Source organism: Glandiceps talaboti, chromosome 4 (genome assembly GCF_964340395.1).
Source record: "Glandiceps talaboti chromosome 4, keGlaTala1.1, whole genome shotgun sequence".
Lineage (NCBI taxonomy): Eukaryota > Metazoa > Hemichordata > Enteropneusta > Spengelidae > Glandiceps > Glandiceps talaboti.
This window is the reverse complement of record NC_135552.1, coordinates 7724144-7745607: the sequence shown is the minus strand read 5'-3', so window position 1 is coordinate 7745607 and position 21464 is coordinate 7724144. Positions and strand designations below refer to the sequence as shown.

At 35.2% G+C, this 21464-nt stretch overlaps 1 protein-coding gene and 1 non-coding gene across 3 annotated transcripts; both read right to left on the bottom strand.

The window, feature by feature from the left end:
• Positions 1 to 1272: 1272 nt before the first annotated feature.
• Positions 1273 to 20869, bottom strand: LOC144433547 (hypoxanthine-guanine phosphoribosyltransferase-like). Of its 2 annotated transcripts, XM_078121865.1 has the most exons (8): positions 20835 to 20869; positions 13757 to 13863; positions 12005 to 12191; positions 11286 to 11333; positions 7787 to 7870; positions 6968 to 7097; positions 5477 to 5553; positions 1273 to 4539 (listed from the first exon to the last, which is right to left on the bottom strand). In XM_078121865.1, exons 1-8 carry the CDS (start codon positions 20856 to 20858, stop codon positions 4492 to 4494), a joined length of 705 nt encoding a protein of 234 aa, XP_077977991.1. In that variant the 5' UTR covers positions 20859 to 20869; the 3' UTR covers positions 1273 to 4491. The 2 variants fall into 2 exon arrangements, with proteins under 2 accessions (XP_077977991.1, XP_077977992.1); XM_078121866.1 differs by lacking the exon at positions 11286 to 11333.
• On the bottom strand, positions 6426 to 6652 carry LOC144434732 (small nucleolar RNA SNORA73 family). Its single transcript, XR_013480850.1, has one exon. It is a non-coding gene; the product is annotated as a small nucleolar RNA SNORA73 family (small nucleolar RNA).
• Positions 20870 to 21464: the final 595 nt, after the last annotated feature.

Below are 21464 nucleotides of genomic sequence, written 5' to 3'. Positions count from 1 at the left end.
CACTCTCAAGAGAGGCAAATATAGCGGCAGGTACGGCGCGCGGTAATATCCCGATACAATTCCGGCCATAGCATGATATAGAGGATAATCGCAAGATTCATTTAACACCATACAAGTACAACCGCAACCTAGAATTTTTTTGTACTTGTGTACATATGGTTTTAATCTTGAGATTTTTGTTGTATATCAAGGAATGGTATAAACAACTATGCGGAAGTTGACTCTAGGAAATACAGGTAATTTCGACCGTGTCTCCCGCACTGCATTAGCTGTTTCCTGTTTCTTAGCAGAAATGAATATATAATAAATGAATAATGGGATATTTATGACACCCAAGTGTTTATCATCTACATACAAAGTCATGAATATTCGTTGTTCATCTAATACATATTCACATATGCTAATAGGCCTACAAAGCAACAGTACATATATATCACTGCTAGGACAGAAATAATTTTTGAGCCCAAAGCTCAGAACTATAAATAGTGTAAGTTTACCCATACGTACTATGGCAGCTAAATTCAGCTTTATGGAGCAATCAGATTAACTCAATTTATACTCCCAGTAATCCTGTAGTCTAAGGTTACTGATCAATTGTAAATATTTTTATGCAAGGCCCATTTTAAAGCTTGGTAATGTACTTAGATGATCTAGTGGACTGTGTCTCACTGTCAGCTGAGTTTGTGGTGAGGACGTGGAGAATGTATCATGTAAAAGAGTCTAGTTTACTGACCTATTGCGTTGTGGTTTAGGGTCAAAGGTTACATGCTCAGAAACCGGGAGTTGGGGTTTGTTTAGTCTAAGTTATACTTATTTTTTTTTCATCCTAATAGCAATATAGTATCCATAGCAACGCCACACTACTAACTCAAAAGTTTGTGGTAAAATCTTGTTCCCATCAGAGTACTATCTCCATGCCAACATATCTATCTTTTCTTTATTTTTTTTATGTGAAAAATTAACATGCATAACGAAATTTCAGAATTATGAAATTATTGGTTGTTTGGGGCTGAGCCAGTTAGGTTGTACACCTCTTACCATTGCAAACCTGCTCAGCACTGGCTGGGTTTGATGAAAAATTTTCAAGATCTGAATGTATAGAGAAGGATAATGCTCAGTTTGACCATGAACAACGCAGGTTTCCCTCATGTACTCTGGTTTCCACCTGCTTCAAAGGCTAGGGAGTTAGGTGCTGTATGTAGCTACCGTATATAATTGGAGTAAAGTTTGTATTATTTGTAAAGAACACAAGAAGAAACAGTTTTCTGCATAAAAACAACACATTTATTTTTCATCCATTGTGAAAAAACAGACTGTACAGTATGTCATGCTGCTACGCCCTCAACAGTCTTGATTTATGCAAGGATTGACAGATGCATATGAGGGCGCTCTGACATGGCATACCTTACAGACTACACTGCTTTGACAACACCAACAGAGTTTTCATGTGGGGTTATATATTCATGATACAGTTATATCGAAACTATTATTTCCACCACATTTTTATAAAGCAGTATTCTTTTTAACATAGAATGTACCTTGGAAATAGACTGATGCTGTTACTTTGTTCAACAAAACTACAACCTGTTCTCATAAAAAAATGTGGGGTCATTATACATGTACAATGTTTTGAAAGAGGTCAAAATGATATCTAAACAATTTTTTTTTTAGAATCCAATATGGCCGCCGATATGGGAAAATAATGATTGATGATTTCCTTGAAAACAAGATGGTGAAACCCCAATTTCTTTGATTATTTCAAAAGGACCAGGAACAAGCTTTCATATTACAAAGTTTGGAGAGATTTTAAGAACCTTTTTAATGTTCAGTGAAATTTGTCCCCAAGGCACAAACTACCTTAATTGAGGTGCTGAACTTGAATATAATTCCCTCCTTGTTACTTTGCTGGTAGACACTGTCATGTTTGAAAGCATTTATTTCTAAATTGTATCAGAAGTCGATTAACACCACAATCATCACACAAGTTTGTAAAACTGAAAAGTTTGAATTTTAGGATGGTACACTATCCACTTTTTTCTGGGTACTAAAACATGAATTGTTTTTAGGTACATTAGCCCTGTGTAGTGGTAATAATTCTACTAAGAACACAGGAGGCATCAATATTTTCATGGAAAACAATATCACATCTATATCATGGTAAAATAATCATTATTAATTCAGCCAGCTAGCAAAAAACAAGTTTGCAACATCACGACTACAGTGGAATCCACACCAATCTGTTGCAAAATATAAGATTTTGATGGGTTGAATGTACTAGGAAAATGAACAAAAAAACTGCTATAATTTGGTGCAATGTTAATTTTTTAACCATAATGTTCAATAGGTGCTGTTCATAAAATCATAACATGGTTATATTGCATATCAAAATAACACTGCAATCATTACAAAAAATGTAAGACAACTCACACTATGAATATATATTGCAAACACTGCCCTCTAGTGGCAGTCTGTCAATATTGAACAAGAAAGTGTCATCAGATTGTAAAGGGGCCATCAACACTATTATCGTTTTCTTAAATTCACTCTAAAATACAATGACCATGAATCACTTAGATATTAAATAATGAACTTCATTGGTTTGCAAATGTTTGTCAATACAAATAACTTTTTGAAAACAAACAGGACATGAACGTTAATTTCTTTCAATTACAGCTGAATATACACATTTCACTTAGTTCTGTAGTGCAAAATATAGATGCTTTACAAAATCTGAACTTGGAAAATATTGACTCTTGAGGGCGCTGTTTATCTGAATCAGCACTAGAGGGCGGTGTTCATTTCCACGACTTCAAGAATTGGATGCAAATATTCTTATAAAAAAAAAAACAAGCCAACCATTTCAAAAAGGGTGTGAGAAAGTATGAAAAATAAGTGTTTATTATTTTTTTCTGTGAATGAATCTGTGTGTTACGCCATGATTCACTTTGTTCATGCTATCTGGTTATTAGTGCATGCAGTTTACATGTACACCGTATGGATATTTCTATCACAAAAAAATCAACATTTCTGTGCAATCCAAAATCAACCCAATAAATCTCAATGTTTTTCCTCTATACACCTACAAAACTACTGAATGTATGGCACAAACAACTTTTTTGTTTCAGTTTAGCAGAGGAAAGACACGACACATTAAAATAACAAGTATTCGTATTCACTGAAAAACAAATAATATACTTCTTTGTTCTTGAACAGTTATGAGATAAAAATGTCTTTTTTCCTTTCTTTGCAATATGTACAGCTCAAATGAAATGTTGTTCAAACAATCATGATGCATGAAACTGAAAGAAAATATGTACACCGAATGTTTTAAGGTGTCATTCATGAACGATGATAAAAAGGACAATAAAAAAGTATTGACTTACAAGATGGAATGTTCCTATAAACAGAAATCTTTATATTCCCATTTTCAGGAATATTTTTTTTTTTCCAAATGGCAGATCAGTTACCTGATAAGATTAATGCTCTGCAATGGCATTTCACTGTGTAATTTGAATATCCATAATTTATTTGAATGTAAAGTATATTATTACTAGATGTGTTGACTTACTATACTACTGATAAAAGCACTGACCTATTCTGTTTGGCAGTGTCATTAAAAAACCCGAGAGAAATATGTGCGTAAAGTGAACCGAGTGGAGGTAACTAGGCTCCCTAAGTGATTATAAATTGAAAAAAATGGACTACCAATAATAAGTGATAACTTCTAAGCATACAAATATATTAAATCATCCTATTTATAATGATAATATACAGATGTTTTATCATTGGATAGTTGCCAGATATAAGAGGTAGATAACAGTCCCTTGGGTGACATGAAATAATTAATGACCAGCTGGGTGACATTACATTTAATGACTGACAAGTCGACTCAGGACTAGTTGTGAGATATACTGATAGTTATGAAATAGTACATTATATTGACAAGTTAGGTAACTTTCATAGTTACTATTGAGCTAGGTAATATTACTTTAATAATGACCACTCACATGACCAAAGATACTAAGCTAGGTAATATCAGTTTATTAATGACCACTCATAGGAGTAACATTGACTTTTAATAAGTTTCTACCTAGTAAGCTTTTTAGTAAGGTAATAACTTATTAATGATGTGCTTGTAAGACAAACATATACCTTTAGCAAGTTACTATTGAGTCAACTTGTGTTTCACAACCAATCCTTTAGCAAGGTAATATCAACTTATTAATGACTTGCTAGATAGATAAACAAGACGGCCTATCCAATCAAATTACTGGTACACTGACACAATTACTATACTGATCTGCTACCTAAACAAAAATATTATTTTTACACAAATTAATGATCATTATGATCATCAGAGATTATCTACAGATATATCATATTTCAAGAGAAGATCTGTTGGTATTTCACGGCATGCTGACTAGATACATGAGACAAGTATACCGCGTTGAGCTTTGATCAGATCCATAGCTACGTCTGATATCTTGTATTCTATGTAGCATATTTCTTCTTGCCTTGTTCATTGATGATACAAATATGCTATAAGGGAGAAGATGAGAGAAAAAGGTGTTACATACAGGAAACCACACAAGGTGAACTTTTTTCAGTGTTTGTATACTTTTAGTAACAGAGTATGAAAACAACTTGAGTCTTAGACTAGTTGATTAATAGGTTATTACTAAAGTCCACACGTTACACTTATTAACATAATGCATTAATATTGACGCAATTGTCAGCTGTGACTAATCAGTTAGCTTGTATCTCTCTTACTAGTCTAGGGTTTGAACCAACTTGGTGCCCCCTGGGTTTGATTTAAAATTTAACCCAGGTCTGTATGTAAGAAGGATGGATGCTCAGTTTGACCATGCCGAAACAAGGTTCTTCCAGTTTTTTAACACTACAGCGCTGTTCAGTGGAGACCGACCATTCAACAAATTTGCAAATTTATTTGGACGAATAAAGATTAACATTACATCTACACTTACCAGTTGGTTATAGGTTTATTTTAAGTGTTCACACATTGTACTTTCTAACATAATACATTTATATCTATGAAAACTAAATTAAGTTGTTTGTTTAAGCAATAAACCACCCCCTGGGAATGGTATACCAAGAGGTTTTGACCTGTGAATGAAATATATTCACTTGCTTATCGCTCGTGCATATTTCATTTACTGGTCAAAACCTCTTGGTATACCTTTCCCAGGGGATGGTTTATCGCTATTATATTATACCAGTATATTGAAAATATCGGAAACAAGATAAGACGCAATGTTTTCTGGTTTCATTTGCGCCCCCATCCCTGCACAGACAGCAAAGTTTGTAGGCGAACAGTGAACATCAAAAATTGGATGCATGCCAACTGTGCGTTATCGCTCATTTTAGACGTGCTAGTTCGATGTCTAGACCAATCAGATCTCTCGATTTGCGCCATCAATTCAGTTGTATAATATAATATCAATTTTTATATACTTACACTGAGATCCCTGAAATATTCATTGTAATCCAATGCATAACCAACCACAAACTTATCAGGAACTTCAAATCCAATATCTAGAAGAGATCAAAATATCACACATTATATTTTCATCTGCATTTTACTATTTTTCAATGCACACACAAGGATCTTTGTACATCCTAGTGCTAGGAAGAAGAGCACAGCTATGTAGCAACTGTCTGCCTCACAACCTTGCTACAGGGTATATTTTTCCACAGCCCTGGTACATGGTTGTGACAAATATGCTTGTTGCATGGATGTAGAATACCGCCTCTATGCCATGACTGTTTTGTACATCCCAGTACCATACCTATGTACTGGACACTGAGCGCATAGTTGTGCACATGTACATGTAACAGTTATGGTGGAATAATGCCCTGTAGCAACCCTTTTGTTCATGTCCAACTAACATTGTTCATACAAATGGTACATGGGGCTGTGGGAAATACCACTGTTACAGCAATGTTGACATAGCTGGTGCATGGCTTTGGGAAATATCTACGTCACAGCTATGCTTACACAGCTGGTACATGGCTGTCGGAAAGCGCTTGTGTACACGGATGTTATAAAAACCTATGCTGCATTGGTATTTTAACATCCATGTTACATTGATGTTGGCATAAGAGTTACACATCCGTCAACTCTAGATATGTTACACCCAGTGTGTTGGCCAGAGCTGTTACAGGGGGGATAATCTACACATAGCTGGTACAGTCCCTGTGGCTCCACTGAGCTGGTACAGCTATGTGCACAACCATGTCCTAGGTATGTGAATGTTACAGGGGTGTGCAAGGTTCTCTGTGTACAAAGGAGGTATAGATAAAAAAAAAAATTTGATACACATTGAGCTTTCATCACAATTATATTTATATTACATATTTCTTAGTCTGTGCCCTTGCCAATTGAAATATTTCGAACCAACAGTCTTGTGTGTTTCTTGCATGGTCTATCTCCACAGTAACAGTTGCATAGCAACTCTGAGAAGAAGTAGGAATATGCGAGAATCTGCCCACACCAGTACAGCATGCCATGCATGACAGTGCCGGGGACAGGTTTGTTCTCCGATGTTGTGGAAAGGGAATCTACGTCAGGACACCTAAGTGTTCAGCTCCCATGCGCCACATGACAACCATTGAGGTTGGATGTCAATATCGGTGGTGATATAGTATTTACTAAACATGTGTTCAACTGCCATAGGGAAGGGAACATGTCCAAAATCTAAATTCATGCTATTAACTTTGAAATAGATAAATTCATGAACATCAAGAAGGAAAAAGCTCATTACAGAATGTAAACATGTAAATGTGTGATGATCCATAATTGTACAGTAAGGCTTTAAATGTTCATTTTATAACTACAATTGCCATTTTTTATGTTATTTGGCTTGTAAACACAATTAATTTCTATGAAAATTTTACGGTGTGTAAGATAACTCAGGAAAAGATCTCCAAAAGATCTAACTGTACTTACAATCAGGTCTGTATCCAACACTCCTGGTTGTACGTTTAACCAACAAACTGGCTACCTTCACACTCCTTGGGTTGAAATTGGCAACAACGTTTAACAACTTCTGCATAGTTCTACCAGTGTCAATAATGTCCTATTGAGAAAGAGAAACAAACTTCCCTTATGTCAGTGTGTATATAAGTAGATTGCAGCATAGGTATGAAGAATAAAGGGGAGGGATTCAATCCCTGGTCTTCACATTTACATATATGTATCAGTGTAGCAATAAGGATTTAATATATAGGACCATTCTTTGGTCCACTCCTGGATCAATATTTGCTATAACTCTGCCAGACAAATGTGGGTTTTTTTCACCTAAAATATTAATCCTAATCTAAAATTGAGTCTTCATCTCCTTAATAGTCTACAGTTGTTAGGAGTTCAACTGTTCCTCATTTGTGATTAATTGTGAAAAAGAATCTATACAAATTTCTTTCCCCCTCCCCTATGATGCTAGGGTTCTCCATATCTCTTCATAAAACAATGTGGACGTATACAGTCCGTAGAGGGCGCTGTTATACATGTACATCCCAACGGCCTCAGCCACATCTGGAATATGACAATTCTTTAAATATTTCTTGATGAATCTTATGGGTACACCATGACCTTCATATTTTTCATTCTTCACTTTCCAGTGACATTGACATTGAGCACAGGTGTCCTGCTTTCTAAACTTATGTCAATTATTAGTACATATATGGCTATATCACACTGTCCTATTGCATCACTCATGGGGCAGCTTGGAATATCAAAGGTCAGAGGTCACACTTTAATGGGACATACCTCAACTATAAGAACATTCCTGTTGGTCAGATTTGATAAGTTATCCCCTCCAATGACCTTGATCTCACCAGATGATTTGTCATTCTGTAATAAAACATAAAACAACATTGATTTTATGAATTTTTTTAATGAAAATATGTAAGTGAAAAACAGAGATGACAAGGCAACATCACTTCCCATTTTCCAATACTGTGGAACTTTATAGTAAATGTGCACACAATGAAAGTTTTTTTTTTAACAAAATCTATTAACCATGGATATCAGAATTTTTTCTGACAACTAACTATTTGATGTTTTTAATTGTGCATGTAATGATATTTGCCATAATGTGTGAAATTTAAAATGTACATGTGGATGTAAATATTGTAAATATTGGATTGTGAACTCACACTTCTAAGCATGTTAATCAACAAAACGATGTCATTAGCTGTGAAATGTGCTTCCCTAATTTGTTTAATTAAAAGTTGTTTTGTAAGACAGTTATAGCTATTTGATGTGTCTATATACTGACTGGAAGTTTGGTGGCCTGACCATTGATTTACAGCAACACCATAGAGTTCAGTTTGCATTAGGGATGATTTAAGACACGGTAAGTTACACCATTGTATATTTAGACTCCCTAAAATAAACCATTTTATATTTTGACTCCCTAAGATAAACCATTTTATATTTAGACTCCCTAAAATAAACCATTTTATTTTTAGACTCCCTAAGATAAACCATTTTATATTGAGACTCCCTAAGATAAACCATTTTATATTTAGACTCCCTAAAATAAACCATTTTATTTTTAGACTCCCTAAGATAAACCATTTTATATTTTGACTCCCTAAGATAAACCATTTTATATTTAGACTCCCTAAAATAAACCATTTTATTTTTAGACTCCCTAAGATAAACCATTTTATATTTAGACTCCCTAAGATAAACCATTTTATATTGAGACTCCCTAAGATAAACCATTTTATATTGAGACTCCCTAAGATAAACCATTTTATATTGAGACTCCTTAAGATAAACCATTGTATATTTAGACTCCCTAAGGTAAACCATTTTATTTTCAGACTCCCTAATCCCATATTGTAAACACTACAAAGTTAAGAAAATACACTAATTTCATGTTTCACACTCAACTTAACAAACCATATCATACCATAGTAAAACTTAAACCATAAAGTTGTAACCAAACAATGCAGCTTATTATAATACACAGTGATGTGAAATGTTTTAATTTTCCTTTCAAACCTATATTTTGTGATTAAATTCCAAGACAACAATTTTACACAAGTGTTCTTAATAGACTCAGGTAAAAATTTGCATGTCTATAGCCTACAGGTGTACTGACAAAGACCATCTGTTTGTATATTTAGATCATGCCATTGGAGAACCCAGGTCGTAAAACTGTGTACATAATAATTATGCTGGCCGACTTGGTTTTGATTTACCTGGGAAACACAAGCATGGCTGAGTGTGATTTTTTCACTAGACTAAGTGTAAACACATCACAAAAACTTGATTTAACCTCTTCCTTGGCCTTGAATAATCAGCCAATTAATAAATTGTCATTTCCTAAGAGATGTTGGCAAAAATTTGGGGTTTGTTTTAAAAGAAATGTTTTGACTGTGAGTTTACAAATAATAATCTGATAGTTCAACTATATTATAAAATATGAAATATTAAAACTTTAATAGCAGATGACAAACCAAGACATTTTGAGGGTTCCAACCTGAACAACCACATAGTTGGTTATCTCTAACCTAACTACCATACAACCTGGCTGAATTTTGTCCATGTTTGGAGCCCCCCACCTCCATACGTTTAGACATGTCCAAGGCTATGTTTAATTATAGATTTACTATTTACATTTGAATTAACATTTGGAAAGCTAAGTGAATACTATGGTTATGTAAAAAGTGTTTGCTCTGTTTGCTAATATAATAGATACCACATCACAAAAGGTTGTTTTTCTGAAGTTAACGACATGTGAATTATCATACAATGCTATACTATACTATGATACATAAATCCAACATTAACATAAAGTGTAATGAATTTACATTAAAATCCTGTTTTTCCCAAATTGTAGTTTTTGTAGACAAACACCCCCCCACCCCACGGATTTTAATGCTGCTTCCAATTCATTTTCCTCCTTCATTTTAACTTTATAAAATTACCCACAAATGGTTGACACTATTAGATGATACAACTGGATTACACTCATCAAATACAAATAGATTATACACACACAGAAAAGAAAGAACAAAAAAAATGTACTTGATCTGACAAACTAGAATTGCTTAAATACTGTCAAAATGTAAATAAAAACTTTAAAAGTTGTCAATTTCTTAAAAAGAAGTTTTCAGACCATGATTGGTCATACTTGCCAAAAATGGTTTGGATTACTGTGTGTGTGTGTGTGTGTGTGTGTGTGTGTGTGTGTGTGTGTGTGTGTGTGTGTGTGTGTGTGTGTGTGTATGTATGTATGTATGTATGTATGTATGTATGTATGTATGTATGGATGTGTGTGTGTGTGTGTATGTATGTATGTGTGCGTGCGTGCGTGCGTGCGTAGGTAGGTAGGTAGGTAGGTAGGTAGGTAGGTAGGTAGGTAGGTAGGTAGGTATGTAGGTATGTATGTATGTATGTATGTATATGTCCTAAGTGAGTGTTTGCACATGTGAGACTGATTCCATTTCAGTGTCATTTCCAGTACTCATATCATATATTGTTTTGATACTTTTAAATACCGTTGCCAAGCAACAGAAAGTAACAAAACTCCTACAGTGTAACAGAATCAGCTCTATTGATTTCAGTAGATATCTGATACATAGCAGACTTACGACACTACTGACTAGTACACAGTAATTGAATGATCATATATAGGAAACCTAGATTTGAAGTTTCTACTGAAACTAATTTCTGTGAAATTGCTACAAATCAATAGTACAATTTTTGAGTCACTACAGAAACTGGTGCTAGTATAATAGACTGGTTTGTACAAATTACAGCGGGGAAGGAATGTGATTTATCAATCGCAGTAACTATTAAATAGATTGCTATAGAGGTTGGGAAGGTGAGACTTTTCTACTTCTACAGAACATTTCGAGTGAATTATAATTAAAATTTAGGAGTACTACTGGGTACAAGTGGTCACAAAAATTCAAAGAGGTGTAAAAATGCTACAGAGGTGAATGACACTCTTCAATTCTACCGCACATTTTGAGTGTATTTCCATTTTGACTAAGAATAAGAAAAAGTGTTAACGAACTATCACAGATTGATGTATCTCTACGACTAAACACAAAAACACAGTATGTGGTTCGAGTTGTCAACTATCATGTAGGGTTAGTGCTGTCAATTAGGCTGAAGTGTTGCCAGGCCAACATAGATGCATGCAGAAATATGGCATTTTACTGAGAAAGCCGTTTCTGTTCTTTGCAAGTAAAATAAGATACACTGCACACAAGACAGTGTTAGGAAATTAACTTTTGTTGCTTACATGAAGATTGCTAACACCGGGCGTGCCAGTATCACAATCAATTTGTTTCTGAAATAATAATGAAAACACACATGCAAGCAAACATCATATTTGAAAGAGCGTGGCTGTTTTGTGTCACCTATTCCATTCAACACTCAATACTGTATCATATAAGATCTGAAATATTGATTTTGTAGAATGTCTCACTTCATACTGTTACAAAAAAAATTGTTTGGTACGACGATATTGATTTCAGGGTAAGAACTTCACTTCTTCTGCTATCCTATTTATTTCTTTTGTTTGTCATAAGATAAAAAACAACTTTCACAAATTCGAAATGTGTGCATGTACAGAAATATGTGCTTAAATTCATCAGATGTATTTCCAGGCTTGAAATAAAACCGCATATTTTTTTTTTATCTCAATATCGTCATCAACGTTTCTCAGGTTTTACACAAAAAATTCCTTTTCATCAAAGAATGAAATAACAGCGAAGAAACAAATTGACAGAAAAAAAACAATTCTTGAAGTCATCAAAAGTGTATTTCAAATTCTCCATTTCTGTCTTTGTTTTATTTCGTTGTTAATTAGTGCCAATAAGACCAACCGCCAAGCCACTATTTTCACATCTACATGTGCTGATACTGATATCACTCTTGAGAATATTAGTCTAGACTTACCAAAATTGAAACTAAAAAGAATTTTTTTTAGTGAAAACACTCTAGAAATTAAGACATTACCTCGTAACTTTTTAACCTGATGAAATCAACATACATAGGTGTAGATCTTTCTGTGTTTCTGTTCAGTGCTTTAATACAGTCAAGGAGGTCGGTGTAAAACTTGTAGCCACCCTTCAACACACACAGTGCAACAATAGCCTCACTGTTGTCAAGATCCTGCACAATATTCCTTGCCAATCTCTCTGTTCTGAAATTTGGGAAAGTATGTTGAAATTAGTCATTAATGTCAGATATTTGATAAGAGATATATTGATATGTTCTTGCCAATGGATTCAATTGCCCCATTACCTTCTGATCACACAGTCTGGTTCAATGAACTACATGTACCCATCTCCTATGCTGTGAGCCTCCATGGTCTACACCATGGCCAATCATTACCTAACTTCCATTACTCTATGGTATAAGACCAATGAATTGCCTAACTCATCTATCAGCTATCAGACCTCTTGGTATAAAACCAATGAATTGCCTAACTCATCTATCAGCTATCAGACCTCTTGGTATAACACCAATGAATTGCCTAACTAACCTGTCAGCTATCAGACCTCTTGGTATAAGACCAATGAATTGCCTAACTAACCTGTCAGCAATCAGACCTCTTGGTATAAGACCAATGAATTGCCTAACTAACCTGTCAGCAATCATACCTCTTGGTATAAGACCAATGAATTGCCTAACTAACCTGTCAGCTATCAGACCTCTTGGTATAACACCAATGAATTGCCTAACTCACCTGTCAGCTATCAGACCTCTTGGTATAAGACCAATGAATTGCCTAACTAACCCGTCAGCTATCAGACCTCTTGGTATAACACCAATGAATTGCCTAACTCACCTGTCAGCTATCAGAGCTCTTGGTATAAGACCAATGAATTGCCTAACTCACCTGTCAGCTATCAGACCTCTTGGTATAACACCAATGAATTGCCTAACTAACCCGTCAGCTATCAGACCTCTTGGTATAAGACCAATGAATTGCCTAACTCACCTGTCAGCTATCAGAGCTCTTGGTATAAGACCAATGAATTGCCTAACTAAGCTGTCAGCTATCAGACCTCTTGGTATAAGACCAATGAATTGCCTAACTAACCTGTCAGCTATCAGACCTCTTGGTATAAGACCAATGAATTGCCTAACTAACCTGTCAGCTATCAGACCTCTTGGTATAAGACCAATGAATTGCCTAACTAACCTGTCAGCTATCAGACCTCTTGGTATAAGACCAATGAATTGCCTAACTAACCTGTCAGCTATCAGACCTCTTGGTATAAGACCAATGAATTGCCTAACTAACCTGTCAGCTATCAGACCTCTTGGTATAAGACCAATGAATTGCCTAACTAACCTGTCAGCTATCAGACCTCTTGGTATAAGACCAATGAATTGCCTAACTCATCTATCAGCTATCAGACCTCTTGGTATAAGACCAATGAATTGCCTAACTAACCTGTCAGCTATCAGACCTCTTGGTATAAGACCAATGAATTGCCTAACTAACCTGTCAGCTATCATACCTCTTGGTATAAGACCAATGAATTACCTAACTAACTAACCTGTCAGCTATCAGACTTCATGGTATAAGACCAATGAATTGCCTAACTAACCTGTCAGCTATCATACCTCTTGGTATAACACCAATGAATTGCCTAACTAACCTGTCAGCTATCAGACTTCATGGTATAAGACCAATGAATTGCCTAACTAACCTGTCAGCTATCAGACTTCATGGTATAAGACCAATGAATTACCTACCTGTCAGCTATCAGACCTCTTGGTATAAGAACGCTTTCAAGGTCTTCTTCATAATGTCTGGGTATACAGAACCTTTCCAAGGGATAACCTTGGTCGTCACTACTTATCTGTAAACAAAGAAAAGAAGATAATAAATGCTTCAAATATTGTCATTACATGTATACTGGCTGGTATGTTTTAAATGGCCATAAAATGCTGTCAGTGAATATGTAAATGTTGGATTATTATTCATACAGTATTCTTTTACCTGGTCTAGGTCATGATAATCCTTTTCCTTCCAAAAGTTTTCTATCACAAAATATCAAGAGGAGTATGTCATGTACATGTTAGTCTAGTTCCTATATGGTATCATTACAATTTACACCTCCACTCAGAGACTATGTTGGCATCCAGAATATGCACATTTTGTACATGTTACACTTGTATGTATGAGCCAGTTTGGAGCCTCAGATCACATCTTGTGACAAGAACACCAAGAAAAATAAACTGCTTGGGGAAAATGAGACATTTCATTTGTACAAAGTGGTCCTAAAGTGAAGTTTGTAATGTAACTGAATGTAATTTAAATGCTTGACCAGCCAGCTATGTAAATATTTGGTATATCCTAATATTAGTATTGTGTGGTCAGGGTTCTGTCACACTGGTTGACACCAAGTGTTATGTGGTCAGGGTTCTGTCAAACTGGTTGACACCAACTATTGTGTGGTCAAGGTTCTGACACTGGTTGACACCAAGTGTTGTGTGGTCAGGGTTCTGTCACACTGGTTGACACCAAGTGTGTGGTCAGGGTTCTGCCAAAAGTTGTTGATACTGAGTGATGACTGGTATCAAGACTCTAAAATAGTCATTTGGTGGCACTCAGAAACTACAAGAGCATCCAGACAACTTTGTTTTATCATGCGACACTGTCACTGGTACCAATGAACACTCTGCAATAAATTATCTCAACAATATAATGCAAATGCTGCCATTGTTTATGTACAGAATGAACTTCTAACTTTGAATTAACTTCTACATGTATTACAAAACTAATTTACCTAATCATTGCTCATGAATATAAATACTGACCAGTACACTTTTGGGCCTGGGGAGAACCTGGTGTGGTGGGATTACTGTGTGACGCGTAGGACAGCTGTATACAATGTACCTTTCATATCAATCAATATCTGAACATGAAAACCACATGAAGCTTTGAGGTAACCACACTGGCCAAGAATATATCACAGTTTTCACAATGAAGTACAATGCAATGATCACTATCAATTCCATATATATTAAAACTACTGTTGTTTCCATGTTCTGACTCTTAATTTTGTGAATATCAATATTGAATACTTTGAGTAGAAATCACATGTTTGTAGAAGGTACTCACATCCTGAGTGGTCTACTTGTGGTATTCAATCAACATTGGTCAAATAAAATAAATAAACTGAAGGACACCTGAGGCTATTAAAGGTGTGTGTACATGTATAACAATGTCTCATTTGTGGTCTGGAGTACATTGTATGTGTCACAGAGTTCATCTTCCTCAACAAGGCAACAGAGATATTGAACCTTCTTTTTGACAAACCATGTCACTACTGAGTTTTAGGCTAGGGAGTCTAACCCTATTCCTGTCCATATATGACCTTGGTCATTGCCCTAACCCTACTCCCTAGCTTGAATACAAATGTTCTATTGTACAGTACTATAAAACTCTTGAGGTTTAAATTCTTGCCCACTCACTTCCTACCTTCCCTAAGTTAAATCAACAACTTCATATATGGCAGACTGTAGTCTTTAGGCCACCTTGTGACAAAATATGTACAGAACACTGAATGACAAAAACATGTTAAAGGGCCATGTTTCAATCCCATGCCATCACATCAGTATAAGGATTACATGCTATTATTCTTTTGTTCTGGGACAAACTTTTTCTATAGCTCTGGCAAACAGTCGTATTTCACAGCTCGACTTTTAATTCAGGCCTTAAAAGTTAAAACCTTGTACTAAATTTTACCAGTTACTAAAAATCTCGGGCATAAATGCAAACGACGATACCCCAGTAGTCATTGGTCTACACCAATTCAGTCAACACAACAGCTGTTTGTTCACATGATAAATTTCCTTCATAGATATGTTTTTGTTTATCATTTCTGTATGTTGACTTTAGATAATGTATCTTTGTATGCAAAATAAATCAAAACTTAACAAAGGTAAACTAAAGCAAACTAAATTAGACTGTACTACTACACTATACAATGTACGTATACTAGACCACAACATTACTTTTTCTGTATACTTCAATTTTCTTTTTTGTTTCTTTCATCTGATTTTTGTAACTTTTATTACTTCCTCTGGTAATCATTGTTTGTAAATACATGTAAACTATATCACACACTAGTGACTACACCACACCACATCACACTGCACTAGACTGCACTACACTACACTACATAGACTAGACTAGACTACACTACATACCTTAGACTAGACTACACTACACAACTACACTGCACTGCACTAGACTAGACTAGACTACACACATTACACTAGACTAGACTGCACTGCACAACATACTGTTTACACTAGACTAAACTACACTACACTGCACTGCACTAGACTAGACTAGACTAGACGATTACACTACATACACTAGACTACACACATGTAGACTAGACTAGACTACACATGATCCCAAATAACGTCATTACTTATGATTTGTCTACTATAATTTTTTTCTTTTTTTAGTAGCTGAATGTACGGTAGTACACGTCAGTCAGTAGTTCTAACGTATACACATAAACAACTATCATATAACTACAAAAAATACAATATCACTTTCTAATCTTTTGTTTACAGTATTAATGTATGATATCCAATCTTTCAAAGTAAACTCCAGTGAAACTTTCATCACATAAAAGACTTCCATAGACTTTGAGTTTTATTGACAACAAAGAGTTCATTCACGATGGCAGGGCCATCAAATTTGATTGACAACATTCAACTCAGAACAGACTTGTATGGATATTCATTGGAAACAAAACAAAACAAAACAAAACAAAACAAAACAAAATCACATGACTTCTAAAGTTGGCAAACAGCCAAACTATTGATCCTTGCCTACAAGAAAGTATGATGTTGTCTGGTATTGATTATTAGTCACAAAATGTCATTGTTTGCTAGTATACCACCATTATAATTATTCACCTACTATACACATACAACAATTCATATAGTGATCTATTGATGCCACCACCATCCCACTCTTTTGGTGCAACCATCGTCTATTGACATTTTCATATTATATGAAAGCACTGCAGGACCTAACATTGTTCATTCAACAACCACATTTCAAAGCAGCTGGTTGAACTTAGCAAAACTGATAGAATATGTTGATAACACTTACACAAACCAGAAAATTTATTCCACTTTGCGATATGTTGCATTGTACTATGCAGTATTTGTTTACCTGTATTACCTGTCACAAAATATGGAATTAGAAGGCCATGTGCCTCTTTAAGATTCTAATCGGTATTGTAAATTAGACAACTGCTACATGGGAAATGATTGTACAGAAAGATCAACCTTGTTGTTTGGTTCCTAGCAGTGGTATAACTTGTATGGTATTGTTGAGAGTAGCGTAAGGTGGTGGTCTTTCTTCCAATCTAAGTGATGTGAATATATGTATAGCACAGAGCAAGCTACCATAACCACGCTGAGTTGGCCTTGTTTCAAAATGTCAGACTATAGTATGCTTGCACTAGTGACTCTGACGGAACCAAAATATTTCAAAATGTTGTTTAGTATTAAACTTTTGGATATACTTATAAACATTATAGTGTCAGACTACATTACTGTATGATATTCTGCTACTTGCCTTTAATTAAGGGAAGCCAAGATTTCGAAAGTTGGATCCACTTTCCTACGTGTATGCTATAGAGATACATAGCATCAATCACTCAATTGATTTATCAAAAGATTTATATGCATACCAAATAGATAGATTTCCCATTGTTTATTTCATTTTAAAGGTTTACGCATTCCAAAACTACCTAATCATGTATTCGATTCCATTATTTGAAAGGACAAAAGATTTCACATAACATACTGAAGTTCTGATAAACGGAACACATAACAAAAACTGATGGATTTAAAATTCAAAAAATATTTGTTCCCTGTTCTGCTGTTTAAAAAAACCAAAAACTTGTAAAAACATCCTTGTATTTCTATTATGATGTACAACAAAACAATATCCTATTCAGAGACATGTACTTTGTTGACTGTACTATTAGGAATTGGGGTTATTCAAATCTAGTCTACCAATATGTAAAGAATTTGATTCAATTTCTATGTAAGTAACAATGTCACAATGATGAAAAAGATTAAAACTCTGGAACTACCATGGTGTATATTTTATGCTGAAATGTCATATATAGTACCATGTAAATCTTGCTATATCTATATTTGGTGATGCCATATATGAAGGTCGTTTCGTTAGCACATCCTCTTTCTATGTGTATATGTCCATATTATAACTAATTTATTCAAGTTTTCTGTACATTTTTTTTTCTCAGGACGACTCTCAGACTTATGGTTGTCTGATAATGGCCAGAATGAGAGCATCTTGTGTCTGGTGAAAGTTCTGACATGAATTTTGTTTCAAATCGAGTGGTTAGGAGAATTATAATATTCACTTGATAATCATTCTATCATTTACACTGCTCAGAAATGACATAGTTTTGCAGCCTTCAATTTGTTACCTTGTTGTGGCATGACACTGCTGTATTACATGACAATGTATAAACCATGCTATACATGGCTGTAATTATTGTATCTAGCTCACTTTTTATGAAGACTTTTATATGAGATAGTGAAGCACCTATCTATTCATTCAGAAGTATTCAGCGTACACGGAGTACATTGACATTTTCACCAATTCACTGTTGTTGAACATAGCAATTGTTTTGAAGTCTGAAACTAGAAACATTCTTCTGATTGAGTGAGTGTGCCAAGTTTTAGTAAATCCTTGACATGTTTAACCCATTCTTTCAAAGTACAAAGAGAGGACAAATTCAGAGATATATATGTCACAAGCAGTGTTTTTGCTAGTAAGGTTGGGGAACCCCAGAAACAGAAAGAGAGAAAGGGGTAAAAATGGCAGTTTGCCCATTCAGGTAAAAATAGCAGTTTGTCCATAGAGTTGACTGTAATTGTGTTTGGGAACCCTGGTAAAATGACTTGGGAATCCTGGACTGGTAGATTTTATCTGGTCCTATTTACCACCTTTAGCAAAAACACTGCACTAGATTACAAAACTAAACTAGTTATGAAACACCCTGATCAAGAAGATGAACAGATGAATACTATTCTTTAGAAACCATAAAATAACGGTGACACAAATAACGACAACCTTGTGTAAAGATTGATAGTCTCACAACAATAATTCCTTTAAATCAACAATAATTGCCACATTATTTAGGTTATACCAGACTGTAATGATGTCATCAGTCCGAGGTAAGCAGCCTCGACCACAACGGCTGATCTGTCACTCTAAGATTTAACTACTATCTGGGAAATTCACTCACAGAATAGTACTTGATATTCATAACCACAGACCCTGAAATTGACCAACATTCTCTATGTCAAAACTAACCATTTATAAAACTTGTCCATGACCTGATATTTCTCCCAACTAGTATTTATTTGCTTACAAATAATATACCCTTGGGAGAAAGAGGATTGACATTGACAGCAATGATGACCCTTCTAGTTTGGGTCATGTTCATTTCACATTCCAAGGCAACCAATCAAAATACAACACTGTACACTTCATAGTACTATCATTACAATATCAACTATAACTTTGTACTACACCAACATGAGCAACTAAAATCTAGCTTCAATCTAAGTCTTCACTTCTTCTTCAGGGAAACTTAACTTCAAAATTTCCCAGAAAGGTGGTAAACTTTGTTTATAATATAACCATTTTATTGTTGTTATGTTATCAACATTCTCATTCTATTCATGGATATGTAGTTCTAAAGATCTGCTCCCTCCATGGCTTCAGGGTCTATTGCTACCTCCATGGCTTCAGGATCTATTGCTACCTCCATGGCTTCAGGGTCTTTTGCATGACTGTATATACTGGCATTTTACTGCTGCCTATGGAGGTACGGGTGATAGTAAGAGTCTATCTCAACATGATCTCAATTATCAAAGTGACATCACATAATCAGAATAGGCCAGCTGGTTCACTGGCGGATAGATTAGTGTACTCAGTTTCATGATTCACTTCCTGTGTGTGATCAAAACTAGACCTGGCCTTTACCTTTTTAATTTCCCTCATAAATCAAATCTTTAACATCTTGCATTAGTTAGATATACCATATCAGTTACTTATTATCAATGAATGGTCCTTGCATACCATCCAATTTAGGGTGACAGAAACATCAAAATTTAAATGAAAATTTGGAGGGAGAAAAAAAATGCCGCTGACCACTTCATATCCTGAATAGCAAATGTGGCATGCAGCCAGCTTATATATGTTATCCCTTCAACCATCTGTCAGAGACAAAGCACATTGGCGTTTTAATATCTGAATCATTCACAGAGTACGGTTCATGACCCACTTCCATAACCAGCAACACACACTATATGCTATGCTCACCATGTGCTTTATTACTAGTCATGATTACCATCTTGCGCACGAGAGAATGGTTGTATTTGTATTAAATGTGTCTCTGTCTACGTACGATCACTAACCCAATTATGACTAAGTTATAATGTCTACAGGTACATGTATACAAACAGTTCCGCCCCTTATTGCGCGAACCATAAGCAATATACTGTCGCCGCGCTGTTCCCACTGGCCCCTGGTTCACGCTTCTAGTAGGACAACGCTGAAACCGGCGTATCTACGATCACTGACATTTACAATATATTATCCATTCCAAAAAACCACAATTCTAGTTGTTTTCAGTCAACAAAAAACAGCAACTTTGATACACATAAACATAACGTATCCTCTCACCAAACAAAATTTTGCTGTCGAAACATGTGAGTCGGTCAGAAATGAATTTAACGGAGACACACATACCTTGATGTAATCACCGTCCGCCATTTTGCCTAGAGAATGTGTTATTTTCCCGCCAAACAAATTTGTTCTCTATGGCCTGCGTGCGCAGAGGATTATAATGTAAAATTTGCATAATACACGTGTATTTGTATACAGATTAGTATACAGGTAATCTTGGTCCTATCAAATTTCTGATAGATCCATGCACAAACAAAGATTATTTGTAAAAGAGTAGTTTCTAGCACCGGAATTCCTCGTCTGCATACAGAGTAAGTCGTCCCTTCACAGTAATCTAGAACCGTGCACTGTCTGCAAGCAGGACCTCGGAATGCCAGGCATGCGCTTTTCCAAATCCACCCAGAACAGGCATGATAACAATACAACAACTATAACAATGACCATGCCTTAGATTAGAACCATTTTGAAGACGATGTTTGAAAGACGATCGATGTTCGTGCACATAAAAGGTGCACCATCCCTTTATATCTTCTTATTCATTTTTTTAGCGACATCGATATTCAGAACTTGAAAAAAAATCAACAATAAACAACAACAACAAAAGTCATTCTGTATGTACTGGAATTATTTTCATTTGAAATGTGAATTATTGAAATTCATTTTGCAATCTGATTAAAATCTGACATGGTGATT